Consider the following 22,462-nt stretch of genomic DNA (forward strand, 5'->3'; position numbering starts at 1 on the left):
GAAGGGACAAGAAGTGTTTGTCATACATGAAACCTAACTGCTGAGAATCGGGAAACAAAGTTAGCAAATTCTCTAATGCAGCCTTGCTTCTGCCCATGTCAGCAGATAAGCCAATACACCACTAACCTACACACTTGCACTCTACCAATATGCCTTGTCCAGAGAATAGGATAGTTATAATTATTGCAAGCACTGTTACAAGTTCTATCAAGCAAACCTTGTTTTGGGCGTGAGGCACAGAGTTGAGCTGCCTGCACTTGTTCTAGTGTTGAAAACCTGGATTCCCCCACTGACACCCCCTGCTTCTTGCCAATGCTTACAACCCATTCATTTTGACCCAGGGCATTCCCTTTGCCACTGTCCTTTCACTTGCCTTTCATTAACGTCGTCTTCTTGGATAATACAGCTAAGACCTTTTAAAGGAGGGTAATGAACCAATGCTAAAATAGCGGATATTCTGTTGACTGTGTATTGACTTGAGATACAGGGTTCAGCTTCAAGCCTTGCTCCAAATACAACACATGGTCCAGAAGCTGGATATCAATGTACCAAATGTCCTTTCTTATTAGTTCCTTTGGGCAGTTGTTTCTTTTTATCTTTTTTTCAGTCCCTAATTCCACCTGGAACTGAAAGCCTTCCCGACAAACTGTTGGCAGTGTGGTATGTCTATGTGAAAAGCTGTGGTTTCAGTAAGTCCACATTTTTGGAGAAAAATATTTCATTTGAAAAATAGGTGACTGACTCTGCTGCTTTTACTATTGTTCCCTGTATTGTCTAACAGGCAAAGGTCTTCCTACCATTTTGCTATAAACCAAAATATAGCATACTTCCATAACTTCCATATTTCCCCCCCCCCAAAAAAACAAACACAAAAAGTAAAGAAAAAAGTAAATTTTAATCTTAGTCTGAGCATAGGTGCAGAGCAGTGTTGCTTAATAACTTGAAAAAATGCAGGATGAAGTCAGAAAATCGTAATTTAAACCATTTTAAACAGCAATATTTAGTTTTGTTCCTATCATCCATCACAGCAGAAGTGTCAGCATTGTTGGAGGTAGGCTCCTTTAACTATCCTTACACATGAACACTGGCAGAATGTTCTTCAAATGCTGCCTTTCTCCCTCATCAATCCCTCATTTTGAGGAGATATAAATCTGTTGTCCAGGCTTTTTATTGTCACTACAGGCATGAATCTCTTGTCTTAACATATACATAAATAGCTATTTTAGATGGCCTAGTGACTGAAGATATCCACACAGAGCTGACAGAGATGAGACAGGCATGGCAGGAAACCCATGCCCTCCTGGAGCAGCAGGTGAGGCCAGGTGAAATACAAGCGGGCATCTCAGATGGCACTAGACACCTATGTGTGGGCAACTGAATTAGGTCTCTTAATTCAGGGTTCCACTGACAGTTTATGAATAGGGATGCACCAGTATATGTTTAGACCTCTATATATCTAGGCACGTTACTCTCAAAATAAATCCTTCCCTAAAAGTCTCATAGCTAATCTTCAGCAAGATTTTGAGGTTTTTCACACTAAATTTGAGTTTGGGGGGATTAGAACTGAATGTATCGAAACGAGTGATTAGCTTTATACTAAAAAAATGAGAAGAAATTTAAAGGGTATAGAAATGCTGCATTCTGGATTCATTCCATGTCACTTAAGTAATTTGAAAACGAGTTGTTTGCTCTAAGTTAGTCTAGGCTCCCTCTGCCACTGATCATGAAGGCTACCTAAATAAATGCCTTTGACTGGAAATCCAATTTTGACAGCTTGCAGTCTTTGGGGTGAAGGTTGCATCTCTTTCCACATTTCTAAAACAAGACTCTGTGACTTTTTTTTAATTGTAAAATGCAGTATTTCATTAAAAATTGGCCTAAAAGAACAAGCAAAGGTGTCAGGTGACCTCAACAGAAGGTCAAATATTGTGAAATTAAATACTGACATTGCTTCAACTGGTTGTAACAGGAATCTTATGCTTTCTACGCTGCACTGCAACAGGGAGTTGTTGAGCTGGGGAGATATAGGGGTTGGAGTTGGCTGGAGTTGGAATGTGTGTGCTGCCAGCAAAAGGTTTCATCAGTGGAGTTTTCAGGGTTGTTTCCAAAGAGTACTGGGCATAACAATTTCATTCTTCTTCATCTCCCGAGTTTGTTGCACATCGTCGTAATCCGCAAAGAGAAAACACAGTGAAACATCACTGCTTTCCTCGTCTCTCTGGGTGTCTCCGTCTGCCACATGAGGCAGACCCTCAAAAGTGCTGTTGCACCCCATGGTTCTGATCCTCCTCTTTCTTTTCACACTTGGATCCTGTATGAGCACTTAGTTTTCTAAAGGAAGGGGTTTTATCTTCATTCCTCTACTCAGGTCATCTATAATTTTATAATCTTCTTTGGCATGTTGCTCACTGCCAATCTGTGGTATCTTCCTGTTCCTGGATCTCTCTCCCCCGCCCCTCAGCAGTGGCATGCAAACACCACATCCTGCTCCATCAAAGAAACCATGCAATTTAATCTTTGTCACACAGCTAAACCATCCCTCCTTGTAATCCCAGGATAGTCATGTCTTCCAGCAGCGTCTCAGTTGCATTTCCTAATCTCACGCTCCTCTCCATGTGAGAAAGGGATTTTCTGCTTAAAAGAGTGGAGAACTAGCAACGGTGAAAATTTCTCGCAGCAGCAGCTCTGCAAAGCACCCTAATGCAACCATGCAGATTCCCTTCCCTTTTTCCCTCCCCCCTTCATCATTAATTCTGTCTTTGGTTCTCCCCACAGAGGGGCTGAAGTCCCTCAGTTCTGATATCCCTGTGCTGTCCTAGCCTTGAAATACTCACTTTTCATTACCGTATCCCTCAGCTCTGCCTAGCGCCCCTAGAACAGTGAGTGTCTTGGGCCTCTCTGGAGCAGAGAGAATTTAAAATGTTGGCATTGTATTACATAATTCACAAAAGAAACCACAAATATACTTGCTGTCTACAGCAGGACTGTCGACAAAGTAACCTGGGATTCAAGCAATCTATATGGAATTTGATCTGTTTAAGCCCTGTCCCTGAAGATCAGATTAGATATCTCTCCTTCTCTGTTACTCATCTGTTCTGCAAGCACTTGTCTCGGAAGATTAATACAAATGAGCTTTTCTAGGCTTTCCTAGCAAGTAAATAGGAATAAACTACCGTGTCCTTTAAAATCCACAGACCCGGGCTATGTTTTGTAGTGGATTATGCAACTGGGCAAATTGGAGATGAGATGCACAAGGCACTTCCTGGCAGAACCGGTTGGAAACCTGCTGAGGCTCTTTGTTTTTCATATCATTATGCTGAAAGGTCTTAGGCAGGGCAACAGATGATGCCCTTTTCTCCTTCTACTCATTCCCACCAAGGTATAGTGCACGGAGCAAAGGCATTTTTCTTACTCTACTATACCACTACAGTCCAGCCCTTATGTGCCACAGTAGCTTCCTCTGATAAGCCATGGCACCAAGACTCACCAGCCCATTCCCAACAAACTTGCCAATAATCATCACACCAGCCAATAGGGTGGCATTTTAGCCCCTTTTCCTTAGTGAGGAGAGCCAGCATTCACCCACCCTAAGGAGTACTAGGCAGGAGGTAAACACTTTGATGCCTTTTTTGGTTGTGTAGTACAAAACAGCTCTTAAAAATGTTTTAGGATATATATGGGATGGCCTGGTACGGTTTCACTGAGGCAGGGTGCCAGCCATATTATGTAAAGTGTTGATCTTTCCTACATGTTAAATTGGATATAGAACAGTTGGTTTCCACTCCTCCTTTTTGGCAATAGGCCCAGCCTCATGCCCTTCCATATAAACTGGGCCCCTCGTAGCAGAACAGCTGCCCAAGGTATCAGCAAGACTCAGAAACTGCACTGGTCCTGCTGATGATGGCAGTTCTCTTATCAAGAATCAAGGGTATGCTCTTCCTCTTGTTCCTCCCATGCTTTTGTTCTGGTCAGCCTGCACCTCCACCACTGCGTTTCTCCATCTTCCTGGATCCTTCAAAGATGGTCTACCTCCGCTGGGACCATGACGAACAGGAGCTGATGACGTTTGAGCTGCAGGTCCATACAACTGGCTGGGTGGCATTTGGATTCAGCTCTCATGGAGAGTTGCCTGGATCTGACATTGTGATAGGAGGTGTCTTCCCAAATGGCAGCATCTACTTCTCTGTAAGTTGAAAAGACTTCATCTGCATCCCCCTTTGCCAAGGGTCATGCTCCAAGTATATTGGCTTGAAAGCATAGGGGCTCAACTGGCTAAAGATAGATGTCCAAGGCCATTTGAGATCCTTAGTTGTCATGGCCTCTGACTGACAGTCCAGAAGAGCCCAGGTCTTCTGGAGATCCTGTGTCATGCCTGCTAGCCCCATAACAGATACCTGAGATACCCTATGGTATCCCAGATGGCACTAGACGATGTTGTTTAGGCAAATAAACTGATCCCACCTGCAAGTCAAAACCACAGCCAGAACCTATTAGCTATGACTGAAGCAATCACTTGCCATGAACATAGAAGAGGCTGCTGGGAGTGTAACTTCTGATTCATCCAAACCAGAGGTCAGTTCAGGTGGGAGTCAGATGTGAAACTTCCCGTTTTCCCTCACTGAAGCTCTTTAAAGGTTAATTTACTTGGTTTCTTCTGTAGTAAGTGGAGACGTGTGTTCCCCTCCAAAGGTTGCTTCTTCTTGAGGGTCTTAAATGTCTCCCTTAGGAATAGGATAGGACATCCTTGGGACTTGCTGTTTTTAAAATTGTCTGTAAAGGCAACCACTAAGGATAGATGCCTGATGTTAAAACAGCTGGAGTTTAGAGGAACAAAATGCCACTGAAGGTGCTAAATACAAAACCAGGCTGTTGTTTTGTTTTGTTTTGTTTTAACCGTGAAAGAGAAACAGGCAGTTTAATGTTATTCTGATACAGAAAGAAAAAGCGTTTACACTGATGAAGTGTTTGCCAGTCACAGCGGTTTTATTTTGTTCAGCTGTTTTCAGTTCCCTTTTCACACATCAGTAAAATGTGTTTTGCATGAAATATGTCTTGGTACTTGTCTAAAATATATGAACTTTGAAGGGGGTGAGGTGGTTGCAAAACCGCTCTTGAAATACCAAGTTTTGAAATCTTTTTGTGATTGTGACAGGGTATTTTTGGCTGTGAATGACCACAGGAAAAAAAATTATCATCAATTTAGAAGAAACGCTTGTTCTTTATTCTTTAATAATGATTTTTTAAAAAGTTATTTAGGGTAAAACTAAAGCATTTATTTTCTGTTAAAAGAACATCCTGAAAGGAAAAAATTAAGGGTTTGGTTTCAAAAATATTAAACATTCCATTATTTTCAAAAGAGATATTTAACATTTTCAATGTTTTTCTGCATTGGTAGCTGAAACTCTTTGTTTACATTAGAAAATAATTTTGGTCCTACAAAAGTTTTAGTTCTTTTCAACTCTTTTACATATCAGGAAATATCTCCCAATTATTTAGGTCTAGAGACATTCCACTAAGCTAACACATTTAACGACCACAAAAATCCACATTTGCTCAGTAGGCACTGTATCACATCTACTGAACCCATGGAACAGACAGTTTGAAGGAAAAATATGCTAGTTACTGTAAATGGACTTTAAGTAGTTTTTTCCATCTGCGTTCTTCCTTCTAACCCTCTCTCTCTCACATCCTTGGTTTTTGTTTTAATTTTCCTTTTTACTACAACCATAACAAAATCATCACCTGAGTAATGTCCAATGCGTGAAAAACTAGCAAAAAAGGCTTGTTTTCACAAAGGTGCAGCGTTTTTTCAGCTGTTCACTGCCTTCCTCTTTCATAAGGTGTATTTAATTTTAAATATTTTATTTATTTCAAAGTAGCTCATCTGCAGACTACTTATCTTTGAACTTTGATCTTTTAATGAAAGAGTGCAACAGGTATTTCAAAATAGTAGCTAAACAAAAGCTGTATTTTCAAACTATGATATGTCCCTCTGTAAGTTCATCATTTGGGTTACAGAAAAACTGTTTAGAGTATTCTGAAAGTCCAACTCCATGGATAAATTCAATAAGAAGAAAGAATGTTAGAGGAGATACTGGGAAATTTAGCAAAAGCTGTAAGCAGGTTTTGAAATAATCACTTAAAGGAACAGAGATGGGAGGAAAAATATCAGGAAGGATTTCACATAAAAATATTCTTCCTTGACCAGACTGTTGTCTGGTAAAATTTTTCTCTTCTCTTCTATCCCTCCAAAGTTGAGTACTGCAGCAAAACTTGTCAGTGTAGCACTTAACAGCTGTACATTAGGGAGACATTTGCTTTATTATGTTTCAGGTTTCTCTTTGAGAGATTTTCATCACGTCTGCAGCCACTGCCTTCTCATTTCTGGTCATTTGAACTCCTTTGCCAGAAAAATATGATGTGATCTCAGTCAGTCAACTTGGAGCTTTATTCCTTTTTATTCTTCTTCCCTTTCCACAGTCCCACCTTTTCACCTCGTATTTTCATAGCAGCAGTTATTGTGGCCCATTCTGTTCCCAGTGAGATTTCTACAGGAACTAGACATTTAGATGCTTCTCAAACTCTGCCTCACGTTTCTGTGCCTTTTTACGGAGTAACAATTGCATTTGATTACCTCAGTCATGCATTATTTGTCTTTTTCACAATGCCTATGCTGCTAAAGCCATTGGTCAGCTTGTAGTTTCTAGGAGAGCTTAGCATCCATAACCAGGCCCAGGTTCCAGGTGGTATGGAAAACCAAAGAGTTAAAGTAGAAGCTTTGGTAGGCCCAAAATATTTTACTTTTGAACTACCTCTGTAGTAGGTTATTTTACTTCCCACCCTGTGTGGTTGAGCCAGATGTGCCAAAATGAGCAGGTCACTCAGGGAGCAGGGAAGATCCTCTAGGATCCATCCTATCCAGGCCATGCTCTGGGTGATGGGACCCAGGGGCTGCTCTTTCCTTGAGCAGCTGGATATAGCAGGGACTGGCTGTGACTTCTCTTCGACTGGTTTGTGGAAATCACCAGTGAAAGCAGAGAAGCTTTTTTGGAGAATGAAATGCTTTGATTCCAGGTCCCACCAGCATTACATGGAAACATGACTTCTCGGAGTGTAGGAAGCTCTTCTCTTCTTTCTATGGCTTTGACCACTGTTCCTTTTCCAGGATTGTCATGTGGTAGATGAGGAAACCCTTGAGGAAGATGAGAGCCAGGACTACCAACTGCTGTCAGTGACAGAGAATGAGACCTCCACCACCATGCTGTTCAAACGCCACCTCCGGACATGTGACCCAAACGACCTGGATATCACAGTAAGACAGGGGACTGCTGAAGCAACATCCCAAAAAACCTGCTTTCATGTCCCACTGTATTCCCAGATCCCTAGGATCAGATCTGAGAATGACAGGTTTTTATCACAACAGTACAATAAGAGGAATATACAGAAAAATATGGGACCCTACGGCCACATTTATAATGCCCATTTCAAGGGCACTATATTGATGTATTTGATGTTTTTTACAATGTTTTCCATCAAAGAATAGGGAAGATATAAATCTCAACATTTTCTTAAGCTTGAACACAGCTCTTCAAAATTTTGCTCATTTCTCTGTCTCTGTCTTGTTTGCCACATATAAAAAACAATCTAGTATGGGATATACGGTTTTTATGTGCCTAATATAAGGCAGTATTTCGGTAAGAATTATGTTTAGAAAATTCAGAATGCTTTGATAATCTCGGTCCTTCTCTCTTGGAAGAGCTTCATACTGGTATTGACTGACATTAAAAACTTGGCCAACCCAAACCGGTATTTTAAGTCAGAGATTTTTCAAAAATATGCTTTGCCAAAGTTCACAAGCACAGTAATGCACACCGTTTCAGAACTCTGCATATTAAACAGTGTTTACACTGTTTCACCTTTACTTGAGGGACCTCTGGGTAAATCAGCATTATCCAAGGCTTAGCCCACTCAAAAATGTTTGTCCAGAATTAGGGTGTGCATTCACCATTTTTCCAGAGTTCAAATACATGTGCAAATGACTGGATAGATGCCTTTGTAGTCACAAACCTTCTTAATGACCTTTACTAACTGAAAGAAATATAATCCCATTCTGAATGGGAAGAACCTACAGAGTTCCATGGCTGCTGCTGTCCATGGGGCAGATGCAGGTGGATCATTGAGTGCATTCATGCTCGACAGTAGCTGCTAGTGGGGAATCAGGGGACTACAGTTTTGTTAGCTTTTTGTGTAAGTCCCTTAGTAATTCTTTGTAAAAATCGCCCAAAGAGCATTAACAGTATATACAGACAAATGAACTGCATCTGCTTGCTCTAGGATATGCAAAGATCTGAAAATCCAATCTTTAGCACCATTGTACAGCTCCCACAGCTAGAATCCAGACACTCAGCATCTAAATGTTTAAACACAAAAGGATGCAGGTTCTGAAATCTTATCAAATCCCTTACAGCTTTTTCCCAGCTTTCTTTTATTTCACATACCAACACTTTAAATCCATGCATGTTTCAATAATGTGTGTGAAATTACAGTGGGTACAGCTTTCCTAGGTCTTTTCTAGCCAGCACCCTCTCTTTGGGAAAAAAATATCATGTCTGTGTCTGGCCAAGACAAATCTTGTGTGTTAAACTGCTTACTTTCTGTTGTGTGTTCTGACGTATTGTCTGAGTGTCTGGGTACATACCAAATACACACAGTCATATTATTTTAGATTACTTTTCATTGCATATGGTTAGTATGTGGATCGTGTTTTAATACATGTGTAGTGGTATAAGGCATGTGATGTGGGGTGAATACCTGTGTGTGTGGTTGATGGGAAGGAATGAAGGAGAGTTTCCAATTAAACACTCCCATTACAGGTAGACACAGCACGCCTCGTTGCTGCCTTTGGTACTGATGACACAGTCCCATTCTTTAAAGGCCAAATATTTTCCAAGTCCCTTTTCTTGCTGAGGTTCAGAAGCCCATCAACTGACCCCAAAATATTCTTCACCTATGACCTGAGGTTGAACAATGTAAGTATTGGACAAGAGCTTTACTTGGCATGTTAAAAAATTTCCCTTTCTTCCTCCTTTTTTTGCAAAGTTGACCATGCCCATGCTGGAGGTTTGGATTGCACAGGTCAAGAAATGGACATGACTGATCTTTGAAACATGCAAATAGAGCTGGCAAGAGTAGGAATGAAGTGGAAAGGGAAGGCTTGCTGTGTGGAGGGTAAAGGGCTTATTTGTTAGGAAAATGCTGTAAGGTGCAGCCTGTTCCCTTGACTAGAGTTTAAGGAGCCAAAGACAGGCTGTGGTGCTATTGAATTGCAATATAATTATTAACTCAGGCATGTATGTATACAGGTCTATTGTCCCATCCATGGAGACCCACAGAAAAATATCTATAATATACTGAAGATATTTACTGATTCCCATCTTAGTTTTGTGGGAACTACACCATATCACAGAGAAAAGAAATAATGGAAATACATTTAAATGCTTTGTGACAAGTCTGGCTAAGAGCTCAGAAAATGCAATACACACTACTGTGTGCACTGCCTCCAGTATTAACTTATGCAGCATCTCAGTGTCAGCTATAAGAATTTACCAGGAGAGCTGGAGCCCCCCATTAGCATCACCTCATGGTACATGCGCCATCCTTGTCAAATGGAGTCCAAAAGTACCAGCTCAGTGTGGTATTGCATTAACACCTTCCTTCTTTAAACAGCATCAGCCCACACAGTCAGCACTCACTCAAGGCGCAGCAGCATCTGCTGATCAGTGTGGGCAATATTCCATAGTAAAGAAGGCATTATTTTTATGTAAAGATTTGTGGGATTAGTGCTATCATGTGTTGTGCTTGTGACTCCAGAAAACCGGCAATTAAAAACGTGGATTGAACCGAATGGACATTTCCTATGCTCGGTTCATGTTACAAGAGGCAAATTAGTAATGCAATTCCCTTTTGGAAAAAATACAGAAAAAATCTGAAAGAAAAAGGATTTAAGACCTGGTGGAGCTGACAAATGTGTTTACCTACACCAGAATACAGTTTCGTCTTCTTGACCCTTTAATCTTCTCACTCATTGCAACCAAAACCCGATTAGACGCTTGCTGAATGCATCAGCCTTCCTGCCCCCTCCACTTCTCCTTGCACTGCCTCCCTTTGGCTTCTCCAGTTCCCTGTGCACATTATTGAGTTGTCAGGGAACCTTCGGGTCACTCGTGTCTCTATTTCTTTTCCAGTTTGCTGTTCCAGTTGAAGAAACCAAGTATGCCTGTAAATTTATCCCACTGCCCATGGTCAAGCAGAAGCACCATATCTACAAGGTAAACTTGCAGGCTCTATTACTGGGGAAAGAACAGGACAGGACAGACTTGCTTCTTCAATCATGTGTACAAGTCTGTCTTTTACAGCATTTTGGTATAAATTTGGGAGCATTCCATCTGTCTTTCACTGCCATTGGGATGAGCTAACTAATTTGTCTGGCTTGTGTGGAGATAAACTCTGTCTTGTTTCTAGCTTTGGAAGTACCTTTGCCTTTATGTACATCACACCTGAAGAAACCTTGCTACAAGCCTGATGTCTCAGTGTAGCGAGCTCAGGTCATGTTACCTACTGGTAACTTTGAGAGCAAAAGGAGCCTCCAGAATTTTCTATATTTGAAAGGACTTTTGCCTTTGTTCTTGGAATTGCTAACAATATTTGTGTAAAAAGCAAAACTAACATTTTTGCAGTCCTGTTTTCAAGATTCAATATGCAAAAAAGAAGAGCAAAATAAAGAAACAGGAACTTTCCAAAGCAAGCCTAATTTACTTCTGAAATTAAGATAACTTTGCTTCAAGGTCAAGCGACCCTTCTTAGTTTTGTGGGTTTTGAAGGTTTAAAAGCAGATGTTCCACTCCAATGGCATAAGGCAAAATTTCATAAGGAAGAATTTCCATGGACAGGAAAAAAGAATTTGACAGGTAATCCTACAGAATAAACTCAGGAGCTTTAATCAGTTCTTGTAGTAACATCAGGATTTTGAGGCCTGATCTCATCAGTGCTGCTAAGAAGTTCAGTGATTAATGAACAGATCCAGGTTATTTGCGGGGTTTATTTTAAACTGTCTTGATTATAGTACTTTTGGCACAACTGAGGGAGCAGTGAATTATAGTGAACCTGAGATCAAGGTCCCTTATCTTGCTTTGCAGCCAAGAAAATGGTGTATGAGGTAAACTATTTACATTTCTAGTCTGGAGCCACAACTGCCCAGCATAACAGGTCAAATAGACACCCCTGTGATTCTGATTAAGGGGATGTGCTTTATAGGAAGATGCAAATCCGTTCTGGAAAAATGGACTCTGCTGGGTGCATACCGAAGTGAGTAGATAAATCACCCAGTTTACCATCCATTTTGCAAATCAGATTCTATCTGTTTGCCTAAGCTATGGTTAACTGCTCTTTCTGGTTGCCTGAGAAAGAAATATTTTAGGGTTGACAATAACTTTTGTTTGCTCTTTCTATTGGTTACAGTTCGATCCTCTAATAACACCCCACAACATAACCTTGGTTCATCATATTCTTATTTACGGCTGTGGCAATGCCAGCGTGTTACCCAGTGGCATAGATGATTGCTATGGAGCCAATCCAGATTTTTCCCTGTGCTCTCAGGTGCTTATGGGCTGGGCTGTTGGAGGAGAGGTGAGTCTGCAGGGCCCATTCCCTTCCCCATTTCTTTTTACGAACAGTAGTACCTTGTTGTCAGCTTGTCCAGTAAGACCCCACAGTCCTGCAGGGCCAACCAAACTGGGGAAGTTTCCCCATACTGTCCCCACTCAAGTCTACTTCTGCTGCATCAAGTGATAGTGGTGATTTCTACGTAGTTGTCAATACCCTGCATATGTGTGTATGTTATCAGCATACCTGCATTAAACAAGTTTTATATGTCACATAGGAAGGCTTTCGTTCTGACCTTTTGATAATGTTGCCATTAATTGCACAAAAATCTCCTTGTGCTAGTCTTGCATAACAGAAAGAAGTGTACCTACTTTCTGCTTTTTTTTCTACTAGCTCTGCTTCTTTTTCAGCAGAGTAAAATTAAAAGTTCAGTGAAATAGGTGCTTGTGGCTGAGTGGCCTACTTAGTAGTCAGTGCTGCACAAATTTTAGCATTTATCTTGTGATGGTCACTTTGCCTTTCAGAGCAAAATGTATTTTGTATTTCTATAGTATGCATGTACATGGGGATGGAGAGAGGAAGGAGGTAAGTTTTGGACAAAACCCTTATATTAATTTTATTCAGATTTTATATTATGCAGTGCCAATACTGATATGAAATTTGCTGCAGAAGTATACACATACTATAACCATTTCCTATTAAAAATAGTATAAAAATAAAAATGAAACCAATCAAAAGGATAAATTAAAAAATAAATTTTGAAAATTCTTCCTTGTTCTGATTCAGAAGGAAAAGAAATGGAACTGGCAGAATTTCCCCCAACATTTTGATTTCTAACAATGTCTCAATAAATATTCAGAGATGCAAGAAAATAAAAGCTTTCTTTTTGTAAGTTTTCAATCAAGAAACAACAGAGAAGTGTTAAAAGCTAACTAATTCATATAACTTTATTCCTCCTCTTCCTCTTTCCACAAGACTTATCAATTTCCAGATGAAGCTGGAGTTTCCATAGGGACACCTTTGGATCCTCAGTATATCCGGCTAGAAATCCATTACAGCAATTTTGACTTGTTACCAGGTGGGTAATGCTGGGCAGTTGTCTGACAAAGAACAGCCTCAGGATGGAAGCCTCAGACCTACCTACGTGGCCATTAGAAACCAGCTTCTGCAGGAGACACTTCCACATGTTGCTTAGTACCACCTTCGGCACAGTAAGAAGAACTGGACTGGGCTCCCATTCAGGAAGAACTTTAACTTTAGAAACATAGATAGTTATATCTGCTTGGATTAGACACGTCTTACCATCGAAAAAGCTGAGCACATCTTCCTGCTGTGATACTAGGAGGAGTGTCAGGGAAAACGTCAGGGAAATGTGGGCATCATGGGAAAAGGGAGCAGAGTGGGAAGGGACAGAGCGGCTGTGGGAGAAATAGGTGTACCAAGGGTCAGGATGAAGTCCTGAGAACCTGATAATACCACCTCAGGTTTCTACTATGACCTCCAGCACTCAATCCCTATGACAGATGGTGAAGAATGCCACCACGGTATTTGCTATCATTTTACAGAAGGGGAAAAAAAAGTGTGGAGCGATTTTATGGGAATCATCTGAGACTATAAGCAGGGCTGGATCCAGATGCACTATGAGTGAAGATCTGTGCAACTGTGCACCTTGCATGACTTTGAGGCTGCACATTACAGTGGACCATACCACAGGGGTAGGGTGGAGGGCTTAGGTCTTCCTGTTAATCTGTCCCTGCTCCCAACCTGTGATTGGGAAAGAGACACCATATGTGTTGTCGCTTCAGGCCCCACTTCTGCTGTTTCTGGAGACATTGCTGAAGGAGTGGTCATTTTTCTTTTACAGGTTTGATCGACAGCTCAGGGGTACGAATCTACTATACTCCAGAGCTACGGAAACATGATGTGGGGATTCTGCAAACAGGCATCTTCTCTTTCCCTGTGCATTTCATTCCTCCTGGAGCAGAATCCTACAGATCTTATGGCTTTTGCAATTCCAGCCAGTTTGATGAAGTGAGTGTGGGGAAAGCCATACAAAGTCCTTCTTGATCTTTCCCACTTTGGGTTTTCATCTTGCTCTAGACATGTCCAAAAGCCATTTGGTGCAGGGTGCCGTCTTACCCTCCATTTCTGCATGTTGCAAAATGAGTATCTATTCCAATAAAACTGCTCAGCAGAGACCCAAGATTTGGCCCAAGAGCATTAGCAGAGCTGTGTAAGCATGTCAGAACCATGGCTCGAATACCCATTCACCCCATCTAAGTGAAAGGGAAACAAAACCCAAGGGATGCAGTGACTTCCCAAGACCCCCAAGAGAGATTGCTCCACCACATGCAAGAGGCCTTTGTCCTGCCATAGGTGTGTGGTACTGGTGTAGGAAGGCAGGTACTAGGCTGGAAGGATGTGGTGCTCTCTCTCAGGTCAAGAGGATACCTCTAGAGCAGAGGTCTAACATCCCTCAAATCACAGCCAAGAGGCTGCTAACAATAATCAGCTCTGAAGGATTGTGGGATCCAGGGCATTCACAGGTCCCTCCAGGACTGCTAGATGTGAGGTTGCCACTTTCCCCTTTCCTAGGCCCAGCAGGTGCTAGGGCTGGGGGCAAATTCCAAAGATATAGACACCCCCCCACACCCGAACACACACACTCAGAGAGCAGACTCAGCTGGCCACCAGCAGATCAACACAGACAGGAGTACAGTACCTTTACAGGCACCACACAGGCACGAACAACGCCCACACGAGCATGGACAACACAAATGACACAATTCTCTTCCTCCTCTCTGACTGATCAGGCTTAAAGTTCATTAGAGGAACATAACCGTAAGCACGTTCACTCAGCTCCCATACATAATCACATTTGTTGGTCACTCCAAATTCTGGTGCAGACCATAAGTCCTTTCAGCACCCGTGCCCAGGTCCAGGGCTGTGTCACGCAGTCTCTGGCCTGGACCTTGGGTCTTTCTAGCTTGAAGTTCCCTGGTGGATCATCCCACTCCAAAACCACAGGCACACACATATACACAGTATAGAGAGCACACTCACACAGAAAATAATTAGGAACAGAGTTTAATAAGATAGTCTAGATTGCAGAGATCAGGTACCAGGTTTAGTCAGACAAACATACTGACCAGCAGTCTGCTTAAGTACAACCGGACTCTCCTCTTCCTCTCTCCATTTTCCCATGTTTGTTTCTCTCTTTCCCTACCTTTGACCTCTTCCCTAAGCATCCCACAATAAATTTTGCACATTCTCACAATCCACTTAGAACATCCCATAAGTTTTACACAGTCCCACAATCCCCCTCAAACAACCCATAAATTTGCTCCCCTTACGAGGCCTGGGGTAATCTTGGTTTTTGTCTTTTCATCAAGTTTCAAAGATTTTTCTTTGAACCTTTTGAGGTTTACATTTTGATGGTTCTTTTAACAGCCTGTTGATCAGTGTCTTACAATTTCTGCTTTTACTCTTTCTATTATCTGCTCTTTCTTAAAGTTCATGTATCTGCATGTTTAACTTATTATCTCTCCTGTATCTTGTCTTAGTTTTTTACATAGCTGATATAGCAAGATATGCTTACAGTACCCAGCATGAGATACCACAAACTCACACAACTATGCCACAGTACCTAAAGCCAGAAAAGCAATTTTCAGAAAGGCTCACCAGAGCAACCTTTCAATCAGTAGTGACCTACATGAGGAAACGGGCTTAAACCTCCCTTTTAAAAAAAAATAGTAAGCTGACAATTACACAAGTTCCATCAAGCTTTTGACTTGATGGGCAGGCCTGAAACGCAGTGCTAAGCTCTGACTGCCAGGCTCTGACCTACTTCATTCTGAACTGCAGATGAACGGGATGGCGATTCCAGATATGCATGTCTTTGCCTACTTGCTTCACACCCACCTGGCTGGAAGAGGACTGAAAGCTGTTCAATACCGGTAAGAGAAGCAAACTCACAGTATTGCTGCCCGTGCCACAGGATCAGTCCCTGCCTCTTGGGCTAGACTGGATGAGAATGATATTCCCAGATTAGTCTCCATCTGTCTGTCAGTGCAAGAGACTCTGCAGTGTCTGAATTGTAGTACAAAGAACTACTCCTCGGGAAAGAAGGGTCAGCTGAGCAAAGAGTATGAGACCGGGACCGTGCCTCCTCTTAAATAAAACAGGTCCAGGCAGTGAGCTCAAGCACTGGACTGCTGCTCATTCACACTAGTCAGCTGCTAGACAGTGCCCTTGCATAGCTTGGTCCTGCTAACCAGACTCACGCTGAGGCTACACAGGCACAGTTCTGGGGATTGCGTGTACCAGTTCCAATGGGCCGCATGGGCAAAACTACACTGGGTTTAGTTTCCTTCACCATCCTCCCACACTAAAAACTTCAGCACCCCTATGCACTCTCTGATCACACCACAGCCCATGAAACATGAATTCTCAGTTTCAAGCTATGACAATAGCAAATCATGGTCTGCAGCATAGCATTTGAACACTACTTCAGCCACTCAGAATTTGAAAAAAAACCCAAAACCCAGAACTAAAAAACAATTGTGCTTTAGGCCAAAGAGACATCACAGAGGTCCAAGTGCTTCATAGTGTAGGTATAAGGCCTAACCCCTCCTTAGATTTCTAATTTCAGAACAACCCAACATGAGACAAGCACCACACTGCAGACAGTTGTAGGGAGACGCACTTAGTCCATGCCAGTGAGCCAGAGAACAATGCACCATCCTATGGTATTTAGCAATATGGATGTAGCCCAAGATGTCACAGTGACACTCTAAACTTAGAGTGCTCACTGCGACACCTTCAAGATCAAGTTCCCTGCTTGTCTACATGACGTTGCTGGTGCATGCTCTGGGGTATGATGTGAGTCCCATCTCGAATGGCAGGGGGAAACTTTGGCATTGCCTTAGATGATTGTGCTTAACGCCAAATCCCCAGACCCCTGCACTGTCTCACATACTGCCTCACATGCTGATTCACTCTGCAGAGACTCCACACATACTGAGTTGATCGTGTAGGTATGCAGGGAACCTGAACTGCACTGTAGGCAAGCTGTGGAAGACAGGAGAGTACCTGGCCCCCCACAACTAATGCAAAGCTGAGTTATGAGCAGGGCAGATGTTGTCTAGTTTGGCTTCTAAGCACACATATGAAATACCATTCAGAAGAATCTAGGCTGTTCCAAAGTGGCACATCTGCCCTTGAAGATGGCCTTCCTCAGTTATCGTTGAACACCAATGGCACCCTACAATCAAACATGGTTTAAACACCCTGGCCCTGCACTTCTCTACCCACTCCCCAGCATGCGAAGGAATGGGGCCAAGTGACTAGAAGCTCCTTCAAAGGCAATCTCAGAAACATGGGACTAACACAACTTTCTGATGGGTATTTTCCCCTTGCTGGCCAGTGGTATCTGCAAAATACTCATCTAGAAGCCTCTGTAGCCTAACTGTGACATGGCAAAAGCAGGGGAAAACTTTTTAAGAACCTTAGGAAACAAACTTGGTCTGCTATAACTAACCTAAAGAAACGTGTTTTTTGTAACTTGAAAGGTGCATTGTGAATATGTCTGCTCCCCGATTATGCCTGTCTGTGTCTCTCAGGAGTTGCACATTATAGCTGGCAAATGTGGTTGTCTCTTGGAAAAGGAGCAAAGCAGACATCAGTAAAACCTATTGGCTTCAAAGCCATCCCTCAGTTTCAATGCTAGTGATCTCCAGCCCAAACTGGTCTGACCCTTGGATTGCTATGCTAGACAGCGAGAGAAGAGGAGTGAGCCTCCCTCTGTCTCACTAGCTAGCATCTTCCAAATCCATGCTCCAAGTAGCAGGGAGTGATATAATCAGGAGAGTTTTCCTTAGGCTTCAGAAGAAAATGGAAGGTTCTGTCTCGTTGCTAGGAATCAATTGAGGTCAGTCTAAAGAGGACTAAGGCAACCGTTCAATTTACTTAGGATGAGCATATATCTGAGAAAGGACCTTTACAGACTTTACCATGCTAGGACCATGTCCTGAAGCCATCTCAAGCACCGGCTCCAGAGCAGAAGGTCAAGTGTTTGAAACACCTTCTGAACAGAGATGATTTGGGTACAGTAAGCAGTTGGGGTGACCATTTTTTTTCTGGGATTTCCCCTATAACATGTAGGATAACTGTGTTGTTCTTAGTTCCTTGTCCAATTAGTGGAGACCCCAGACTCTTTGGAGCTTGACCTTGGCAGAATATAGCAGATTGTGATCTTTGATAGCAATTTAGGGGCAGGCCTGTCTCCTTTTTAGGTGTTAATTCCTGAATACCCCAGCATAGGCCAAAAGTCACACATAGCCATATGAGTGACTTAGCTAGAGCTATTTTGTTCCATACAATAGCAATAGTTTTTGGCTCCTGCTCTTTTTGCAAGTCGCCTGGTACACATAAACTGTGTGTCATGTGACAGAGCATCTTCCTTCTTGACTTGAACTTTTGTAAAGCCTGGCCTCTAAGCCAGGTTCCTCCCTTCTGAACCCATTTTTCTATAAAAAAAATAGCTGGAAGTAGCATGAGCCTACCAGTTGACCTGCTCCGAGCTGCCAGCAGTCACAAAGTGGGCCTACAACAAGCAAGCAGGGTGTGCAACAGCTGCTGGGACGGCCTGGCCATGAGTGCCACAAGGATTGTGTGCTGGGTGCCTTGATGCACCTTGCAGTGTGCACTGTGGATGTACTTAGCAAGATCTAAGGACCTGTAACTCCAACCTGTAAGGATGGAGAAACAGCACTCAAGCAGAGCAGAGACCACCTGAGAAGCAATATCACAAAACACTGTAGAAATAGCAAGGAAGAATCCACATGTGATACTTCTGCATCTGCAAGGGAGGTCCTAAAGAGCCTGCCAACTCTACTGTGCTAGGGTCAGAGGAATTTAAACTGTGCATTTCATTATGCACAACTTTGTTAATTCAGATACAGTGCAATTTATACACATCCTGGATGGATTTATGTGCCAGGCTCTTTTCTCCTGACCATGTTAACCTCAAGTTGGGAGAGATTTTAATTTCCATTCTATGAAGGAACCAACTTATTAGTTCTGTTGACGAGGTTTTTTTGGGTTATCTGTTTACATAACTAATCAGGGTGCATTGAATCTAGCTATTGGTTTCTGTATAAAGTGACATTGTTTTAAAAAAAAATCTGTACTTAAGGAATATAGAGAGGTCAGAGAGTCTTCTTATTTAGGACAGTGTTTTGTAATGCAAGTATTGGAATTCTTACTTCTGGGATCCCAGACTGTCACCTGAAAGGCGAAAGTTTCAAGGCACAACAATTACTAACATGTAAAAAGTCCATATTTGGACTCCAGACCAGAGAGGGTTGGGTAAGAAATTTCAAGTGTATGTTTGGGACTGACTGTCGATGAAAACACGTTCTGTGAGTTACAGTACAAAAGAGATCAGGCATGATTTGTGGAGGGGATTTTTCTTGCCTATGTTTATTTCATCCAGGAATCAGTTATTCCACACCCCTCCCTGGAAACATTATAACTTTCTCCCCTCGTTTGTCTTCCCCAGGAATGGTGAGCAGCTGGTGATCATCTGTGAGGACAATAAGTATGACTTTGGTCTGCAGGAGATACGGAACATGAAGGACATCGTCATAGTCAAATCAGTATGTTCCGCCTCTGGGATGTAGCCATGGGCGGGCAGGCTGGGGAGCTGGCAAGCACCAGAGATGTCAGAGCACGTTGATATATTCTGTCCTTCATTCCACCTCAGGCTATGGCCCGTTGTTTTCACACAGTTTCCTGGTTCCCCATGTCGTGATCGGTTGTTTTGCGTGCTTTGCCTGTACGGCTCTGACAGTGTGACCTACTGTGTTCCCTAGGGGGATGAGATCCTGGTCGAATGCAACTTTCAGACACTGGATCGGTCACAGAGTACTTTTGTAAGTTTGTTTTTCTACCTACAAATCTTCCATTGCTTTTAAAATTAGTTTATCACCATCAAAATCTTTTGGCATCAAAATCTCTTCCCCAAGCAAATATGTCCCTAGCAAAAGCTTCTTGTGTCAGACACAATATCATAGACATACTGAGGCATGCCTTGCACAGTTGCGCCATGGCTGGAGAGTAGCTCTCCAGCAAGACCTTCCTACTTATGTACAGATCCCAAAGCTATCTTGCATCTAATACCATACAAGCTGACTCTTGACCAAAACATCACGTGCAAGTAGCGAAACTTGCAGCTGAGTTGGTTTTCAATCACTGAACACTCGGATTTAGCAGACAGGCAGAAGTCAAATTCGGAAACTGATGTAATCTGGCAGCTGGATCTGATTTGGACTTCTCAAAACATGAACACATTCTTTTTTGTTCTTCATATTCAGACCAGGCATCAGTTTTGCAGAACTTAGCATGTAAACAATTATTGTCATACTTCATAACTTATTTTAGAGCATATGCCATGTGGAGGAGTTAATGACGTTATTACACTTAGAAATGGGCACAAGAAACTGAGATTTGACCTAAAGAGGGTTACAGAGTTTATATTCACAGAGAGCAACAGTGTTTGATTTGGTTGGGCCCATTCCAAGCATAGGGATCAACTGAAAAATTCTGATCTGGATGTCACACTCAGTTAATTCCCTGAATATTTTAGTTGAACTTTCCAAAGTTTCAGATTTTGGGATCAGTAGTCTTCCTGAAGGAGAGAATAGGTAGATTTAAGTTATAAAACCACAGAGCAGCCTATTTATCAGACCCTTGTGAGGATACTTTGATTCTCTGTTTCTAACTCTCAGACAAAGAAATTAATTCCTTTTTTTTCACCAGGCAGGATCTGCATGAGCTGTGAACAAGAGTGCTTTCCTGAGGAGAAATAGTTTCCTCATTGTGTCTCAGCAGACCTCTGAGTCATCCTTGTGTCTTTGCAGGGTGGGCCAAGCACCATGAATGAGATGTGTCTCACATTCCTCTTCTACTACCCTCGTAACAACATCTCCAGTTGTATGGGCTACCCTGATATTTTGCATGTTGTGCACGCACTCAAGCAGGAGGCCTCAGAGTGAGTCCTGAGTTAACATGTTTCTGGAGGTAGCAGAGCAAAATGTAGCTATGAAGAATGGCAAAAGGAAAAGATAATGAAAATGAAATGTTGCTGATAGGGAAGAAAGAGCCATGTCAAGCTCAGCTCCCTTGTTGCAGGAATCTATCAACTGTGATACTTGAACAATCTCTTCTCCTTTATCTTTTTTCCCCCTTCCTTTCTTTTTCCCTCCTTCCTCATCTTCTCATTGTTTGTCTTCTCCACCTCCCCATTGCCCCTTATTCTGTCCTCAGTGCATTGGAAGGAATGATGGCCATGGACTTTGTTGACTGGAACAATGAGACTGTCAAAATTGCAGAGCATGCAGCCAAGGAGGCAGATCAATTCGTCATCATTAAAACCATTGATGTAAGTCCCCCTTCTGAGCAATTTGTGGTTGAGGAAATGGACTTGGCTCTGATGTTCCAAGAGTAAAGCACAGCTAAGAGAGAGAGCCAACACACACCACCTTGAGTAACATCAACTATTCACAGCTTATCCAAGGCTATAGGAACTGAAAGGGATTACATGAATTATGAAGTCCTGTCTCTTAGGCTGCAGTGGCAAGTAACTGTCCAAGACAGTTAGTCACCACTAACTATTTAGTGACCACTTAGCTTTGAACTTAAAAAGATAAAAATTCTTCTCCAAAGAGGAAAAACACTCTTGCGTCTTGGTAATATAACAAGGGGTGATGCCATGGCAGTGCATTTTTGACAGAATGAGCAATAAAATAGTGCTGAAGGTCCCTCAGACAACGTGCGTACAAAGGGAGTTAGGATGATCCAGAAAATCCACATACATGGGACATAGCTTCCTGGCTCTTACTTGTCTGGCTGTATTTCAGTGCATCAGTCTAGTACCTACTCATCTTAAAGGTAAATTAGGGAAAAAATCTCTTACATTGAGAAAGGATCAAGATTCCATCTTCTCCTCTCTCAGAGAGCTTCTCTGCTGCTTAGTTATGCATCCACACAGCAAGAAAACTGACTAAAACGCATCCAAAACTTGCAGTGTTATGCTGGAGTCTTGCGGCTCCCAACTTAAAAACAGATCCTGTAATTTTATTTTTCCCTCTCTCCTTCCATCCCCAGGAACTCCTGAGAAACGAGACTGGTCTAGTCAGAGACATTATTATTCCAGAGCGGGCTGCCTGTCACAATCTTTCTGGACGCCTCTCACTGCCAGGTCTGAGGGCCGCTGCAAATCTTTGTTTGACCGCAGTACGCACTTCTGAGTCATCAACCACCAAAGAAACTGCTTCACTTCCTCTACTTTCTCTCACACAGCTGGTGTTTGCTTGGCTTATCTTGGCCTCTGAGTATGGGAAGTGAGGGGCAGAATACCAGAACAGATCACTGGCCCGCTGAAGAAGTCTCTGTAATTACCACCTGGTAGCGGGGTATTCCAGATCTGATGGCCCTGAACATGCGAGGATACTCACATAATAGAAAATTGACTCCCTTTGGAAGAAATAGGTTCAACGGGCATTGGCAGTTATTTTATTTTCATAAAAAATACTTTCTAGTATAGTTTGTTCTAAATCAGAAAAGCAATGTACTATAATGCAGTAAAGACAGGAATACAGTCATCTCTTCAATAGCTGCTGCTGCTTAATTATTAAATCCAGAGCTTTCACAGATGGGCTGGTATATGTATTTGCTCACTGGCATTTCAGTAATCATTCTCTAGTCTCAAGCTATACTCCCTGTACTTAGGTCAGTATAG

The 22,462-nt window shown here is 42.3% G+C and overlaps 1 protein-coding gene across 1 annotated transcript; it reads left to right on the plus strand.

Moving 5' to 3' along the window:
• The first annotated feature begins 1,267 nt into the window (after positions 1–1,267).
• On the plus strand, positions 1,268–22,068 carry LOC142083372 (putative DBH-like monooxygenase protein 2). Its single transcript, XM_075153138.1, has 14 exons — positions 1,268–1,312; positions 3,973–4,185; positions 7,166–7,312; positions 8,874–9,029; positions 10,245–10,328; positions 11,518–11,685; positions 12,637–12,739; positions 13,526–13,692; positions 15,526–15,617; positions 19,223–19,319; positions 19,536–19,595; positions 20,583–20,713; positions 20,989–21,103; positions 21,829–22,068. The coding sequence occupies exons 1-14, from the start codon at positions 1,268–1,270 to the stop codon at positions 22,066–22,068; spliced, it is 1,818 nt and encodes a 605-aa protein (XP_075009239.1).
• The last annotated feature ends 394 nt before the right edge of the window (positions 22,069–22,462 follow it).

The sequence above is a fragment of the Calonectris borealis genome, chromosome 1 (assembly GCF_964195595.1).
Source record: "Calonectris borealis chromosome 1, bCalBor7.hap1.2, whole genome shotgun sequence".
NCBI lineage: Eukaryota > Metazoa > Chordata > Aves > Procellariiformes > Procellariidae > Calonectris > Calonectris borealis.

What these genes read in the sequence shown, in the direction of transcription:
- LOC142083372 (XM_075153138.1), top strand. Translation starts at nt 1,268, where the DNA reads ATGAGACAGGCATGGCAGGAAACCCATGCCCTCCTGGAGCAGCAG. An exon ending in AGAAGCACCATATCTACAAG is followed by an intron (nt 10,329 to 11,517) that starts GTAAACTTGCAG and finishes TATTGGTTACAG; the next exon opens with TTCGATCCTCTAATAACACC. An exon ending in ACATCGTCATAGTCAAATCA is followed by an intron (nt 19,320 to 19,535) that starts GTATGTTCCGCC and finishes TGTGTTCCCTAG; the next exon opens with GGGGATGAGATCCTGGTCGA.